This window comes from Geospiza fortis, unplaced genomic scaffold (genome assembly GCF_000277835.1).
Source record: "Geospiza fortis unplaced genomic scaffold, GeoFor_1.0 scaffold4, whole genome shotgun sequence".
Lineage (NCBI taxonomy): Eukaryota > Metazoa > Chordata > Aves > Passeriformes > Thraupidae > Geospiza > Geospiza fortis.
The window spans coordinates 309,832-310,623 of record NW_005054475.1 but is presented as its reverse complement, the minus strand read 5'-3'; the positions used below and the strand labels follow the sequence as shown (position 1 = coordinate 310,623).

At 67.0% G+C, this 792-nt stretch overlaps 1 protein-coding gene across 1 annotated transcript in view; it reads right to left on the bottom strand.

Annotated features, from left to right (window-relative positions):
- Positions 1-241: 241 nt before the first annotated feature.
- Positions 242-792, bottom strand: part of RAP1GAP (RAP1 GTPase activating protein) — a 5,549-nt gene continuing 4,998 nt past the window's right edge. The window contains exon 9 of the mRNA XM_031062967.1: positions 242-262. Coding sequence (XP_030918827.1) covers positions 242-262 — 21 coding nt within the window. The remainder of the gene's footprint in view (positions 263-792) is intronic.

Below are 792 nucleotides of genomic sequence, written 5' to 3'. Positions count from 1 at the left end.
GTCCCCGAGGCCACAACAGGCTGGCACCGCGCCTCGTGGCCACCACCGTGGCCCGCTGTGATGCTGTGCTGGCCCCGGGACACCCTGTCCCCACACCACCCCGTCCGGGACACTGCATCCTCATGTCACCCTAGCCCCGGCATGTCCCATCCCCATGGCACCCTCTCCCCACCCCAGCCCATCCCTGGGAGCTCCCAGCCCCATGCAGTCCTGTCCCCGTGTCCCTTGTCATCACACCAGCCTACCCCCGTGCCATGTGTCCCTGCGCCACCCACCTTCATGCCAACCTGCAGCCAAGCCACCCGAGTGCCACCCCACAGCCCCCCGCCACCTTGTCCCTGGGACATACAGACCCGGTGCCACTCAGCCCCTGGGTGAACCTGTCCCTGTGCCACCCTGTCCCTCTGGTGTCTTGTCCCCGCCTTGTCCCTGTGCCAGCCATCCTGGTGTCACCTTGTCCCTGTGCCACCCCACCCCGCCGTCACTCTGTCCCACTGCATTCCTTCACTGTCCCATCCCTCCGGTGCCTGTGTCACCTTCGCTTGTCCCAGTGCCCACCCATGTGCCACCCCATCCTGGTGCCACCCTATCCTTGAGCTGCACCATCCCAGTGTCCTCCAGTCCCCGTGTGACCTGGTGCTGGAGTCACCCCATCCTGGTGCCACCCTGTCCCGTTGCCACACCATCCCAGTGTCCTCCAGTCCCCAACCATTCCCACCCCAGTGCCCTCCTGTCCCCGTGTCCCCGATCCCGGTGCCAGCTGCGGGACCTGTCGGGGTTCCGGCGGCTCTC